The 4534-nt window shown below is 34.8% G+C and overlaps 1 protein-coding gene across 1 annotated transcript; it reads left to right on the forward strand.

Annotated features, from left to right (window-relative positions):
• Window positions 1-696: 696 nt before the first annotated feature.
• Window positions 697-1846, forward strand: LOC108253884 (the record flags this gene model as incomplete). Its single annotated transcript, XM_017448649.1, has 2 exons — window positions 697-795; window positions 849-1846. Coding segments are annotated over 2 exons (1097 nt in total), but the record flags the coding sequence as incomplete, so codon positions are not given.
• Window positions 1847-4534: the final 2688 nt, after the last annotated feature.

The raw sequence follows: 4534 nt of genomic DNA on the forward strand, positions 1-4534 counted from the left end.
AAAGATTCGCCACTATCCTCAATAAAGATGAAGCGTATGAAATCAAAAAGACCGAAAATCAATCAATGGTTCTTCAAGCGTGCAAACGTATGATGTAATGAGAGTTTTTTTTATGAAAGTGACAGCACATAACCGCTACTCTTCCTTTCTCTTCACCATTACAGCCTATACCTGTCTGTATAGTTTTTGGCAATAGTAAACAGAACTCATCTTCCGTCCTAGATATTTTTACATAATAATTGCTATTACGCGTGTAAACGTACATTATTCTGGTATATGAACTGTAACAGACATATATAGGTTACCCGTCATAAATGTAGGATAGTTATTTTCAACTGTGCAAATACAAAGTTTGCAGTTGTAATCAGTTCACCTAGATCCTATGTTAAGTAGATTACATAATTATTTTGCAAATCAGTTTGACCGTAAGAGTCAATGAGTTCTAATGTTGTTTCTTCTAATGAATTTTGAAGCATATCTAATACATATTATGTAAAAATTTAGAAACTGATGCCTTATTTCTATCTATTGCTTCAATCCTAGGATTGGTTGACAACATTTCTCCATCTGTCTCTGTCCTGGGTCATTTCTTTCATTTCTTCGTAATTGTTGCAACCAGCGAATTGTATGATTTGGTTGATGTAGTTGATGTAAGCCTTATTTCTAAACTTGTATTTTCTATTTCTTCTGTTGCAGTATATTATTCGTAATGTGTTATATCGCTGCCTGGACTATACATCGTGCTGGCTGTGAGGATTCCAACAGTACAACAACTACTAGTAGTGTTACCGAGATGTTAAATATATGCCTTATTTCTAAACTTGTATTTTCTATTTCTTCTGTTGCAGTATATTATTCGTAACGTGGTATATCGCTGCCTGGACTATACATCGTGCTGGCTGTGAGGATTCCAACAGTACAACAACTACTAGTAGTGTTACCGAGATGTTAAATAACTTCACAGTAACAGATGACACCACCGAACTCTTCACGTACAATAGTCCAGGGAAACCAAGTAAATTCGATGAATTTGTCGAAGAAGAACAGTATGTGGATAACCCACTGGGAAATGCTACCACCACGCCATCTAGTGATATTTCTAAAGACATAATCGAGAGAGATGTCGAAAGTCAAACACAAAAAGTGCCAATAGTTAATAGTGATAAAAAATTCTCTAATCATAAGTTAAATTTAAGTAATACTAGTGATAGTGTAGCCCTAACAAAAAATAGTACTGAATCTAACAAAAGCTATTTCTCAAATAGATCAATGTATTTAAAAATCGCGTCGGATTTTTTAGATCAGTTCAAAAAGAAAAAAAATCGAATGAGAAAAAGCTATAACAAATATTTTGATAGTTCATTACTAAATAAAACAGCTCTACAAAATTCTCTTGATAAATCAATAATGTGTTTAGAGAAAAATGATACAATGTGTAACGCACTGATATATGCTGATGTCGCGGATTCCAGGCAGAAAATTGAAAGGAAAAAGCGGTTTAGAAGGAAAAGAGCTCTGTATGCTTTTCCTGTGTACTATCAGGATCATGATTTCAGGAGATACGATGTTCACTTCCCTGAAGCCAACAGAAGATTTGTGAGGTTTCCTATCCTGGATCAGTTTCGTCCCCCACCCAACAGAGCACTTACAGGACCTGGATGGCAGCAGAACCTCGCACCCCCTCATCCTCCACCTCAGTCTCCCAACTATAATGGATTCTTACCAGTTCCTTCCATGGGACCCCGTAGTCCCAGACTAGTGTTCAGAGACCCTGTGGAACCTGGCACACTTCAAGCGCCATTTGGCAATGGCCTTCAAGACTTGACTGCACCAGATGATAATAAAGGTATACAAATTTATTTTACTACTTAAAGTTTGAGATAGAGTTGTTTGCGATTGAGGAAATATCTAATACCCTATCTTGGAGTAGTATGGAATTTTATAGGAAGCATTCTCCCTCTCTCTCTCTGTCTCTCTCTCTCTCTCTCTCTCTTTAAATTTGCATTTTGAGGCATTGTCAATGGTATCGGTCTGAATGAATAAGCAAAATGAAATTGACACACTTTTAGCCTTGTTGTCTTGGCGATAGAAATGTCAAAACCATTAGAGTACAATCAGAAGATCCAATTTCCACATTTTTTTGTTTTTTTACTTGCCATTTGTAAACAAATTTGAAAGCTTCAATACCTATTTAGTAACACATTTAGAAATTTTTCTAGATCATTACTAATTAGTTCCTACTAAACAGATGGATTTGATGGGTTCATAATGATTACTCAGACTAGTGTTCTTGGCAGTATTGTGAAATGTTAATGACTTAATCCTTTTTGTAGAAAGATTTAAATTTAACAACTTAATAGTGAGCTTCCTCGTTTTAAGTTTTTAGCCCTTGTTTGCAAAGAGGTTAAAAAATTGATTTGAGTTGATTTATTTCACAAGAGGGTTTTTAAAGTGGCTGCAAAACTGTCGTGGAGAGGCTGATTGATTGTAGCTCTAATTCCATACAAAAATAATAATAATAATAAAAGAAAGGAAGGACGGGCTAAAAAGCACTAACAGGAATTGTGAATCGTGATATCTAACAGGAACTGAATTTGAGACCTCTAGAGTTCACAGCTATTGTGATACCGTATCAGTTACGGAAACTGACAACTGAAAATTAATACAGTTTCCAGAGCTTTTTGTTTCGCCTGTAAAAAAGGGGAGACAGTACTTCAAGTCCAAACTGTTCCGAGATAAGAAAGGATTAACCGGTCTATAGATTTATGTTTTTAGAAAATGAAGCCTAGTGAATAATCCTCCATTAAGTATAGCATTAGAGGCCAGCTCAATGTTACGTAAATAACAAGCACCACTGTGTATTCCAGTAATAAGGACCAAGCGAGGCATCTACAGAGTTCAGAACTAGATGGAACAATTGAGATCTACCGCTGTGATGACAGGAGACATTGAAGACACCTATGTAGTATGGAAACACCGCGCCATCAGCAATGAAACGTCATGCTGATACCCATAATCTCTGGTAGAGACGTGGTTTTCCAATGAAAATAGAAAGACTAAAGATCGTAAAGCTATAGCCCGTTTAATATCCTATGAATAGTTTTCTTTGTAGGAGATTTTATGATTTAGTAACCATCATGTAACTACCAATTAGAAGCTTAAGCGGTCATCCTCAATAATTGACGTATTCCAGCATTACACAATCATAGTAGTTTACCAGCATTTGCACACAACGGTTTCATTTGTGTTCCTAGAAATTTATTGTTTTCTCGTTTGTTAAGAACTTTGAAATCTTGTGGGAGTCATGGACTTGATTGTTTCTAACAAATCAGGAAACTTTACCCACTAATGAGGCAGAAGACAGGGTGTTCCTTTGATATCTGATCCATAAACAATGACCTATCTCTTTAACCTTTGAAAAACGTTTATTGGTACCTTGAAACACATTTCCTCTAGAGGTATACCTACTTTGAATAACAATTTCATAAGGAAAACAAACTTTTTGAATTGCATCACTTGGGGCAAAACCTTGAAATTTGAGATAAATCTCCACTATCTACAGATTTATTCGAAATCTCTGTTTACACCACAATCTAAAGTACACATATGTAATATCTTTGTGTATATGTACCTATAACATACGAGAATTTGTATATGTAACACCTGTGTACCTATTTTATCAGCACTCTACCAATATTTATTTCCTGTCAACATAAAAATATGAAATTTAGAACGTAAGACCATTTCCCTTATCCTCACTCACACCTGGTTAAAACACTGATAACGATATGATAACCGAAGATGGTATAGGGAGGCTCCATCCTTTAGTGCAGGGGTTCCCAAACTTCTGAGTACTGCGTACCAGCAGACATCTAAAAGCAAAGACCAAGAAAAAAACTGTTCCCATTCGAAGAAAGTATATTACGAAGAGTGCCAGATATACATAACAAAAGTTCTATGAAAAAATACTATTTGGACCCGATGGCCAATTAGACATAATACCTGGTAACCTGTTTAGAGTAAAGACCAAGAAAAAAACTGTTCCCATTCGAAGAAAGTATATTACGAATAGTTCCAGATATACATAACAAAAGTTCTATGAAAAAATACTATTTGGACCCGATGGCCAATTAGACATAATACCTGGTAACCTGTTTAGAGTTGATGTTGATAAAACACTTGATATTGGAATCGGAAACCTGATGGAATAAATATATACAATGATGTAATAGTCTTAAATAATAAGAATCTATACCTACTTGATGAAAGTCAATCTGCTTACAGGGTACAACAAAAGTTCTGTTGATGAAGCTACTAATTTAACATATGTAAATATTCTTTGGATATAAAAGCATTCCTATTTCGAAATAAATGAAAATAAAATAAATGAAAACATATCTTATATTTAATATGTTCTATTTTGTTCTTGGAAGCGGAAAACATTGGAACTTGGGTTTCTAAATATGCAATCTAACAAAAATTCTGACATTGAAAATGTTGAGATCAACACCCATATTTATGAACAAAATGCAAA

Source organism: Diaphorina citri, unplaced genomic scaffold (assembly GCF_000475195.1).
Source record: "Diaphorina citri unplaced genomic scaffold, Diaci psyllid genome assembly version 1.1 scaffold4184, whole genome shotgun sequence".
NCBI lineage: Eukaryota > Metazoa > Arthropoda > Insecta > Hemiptera > Psyllidae > Diaphorina > Diaphorina citri.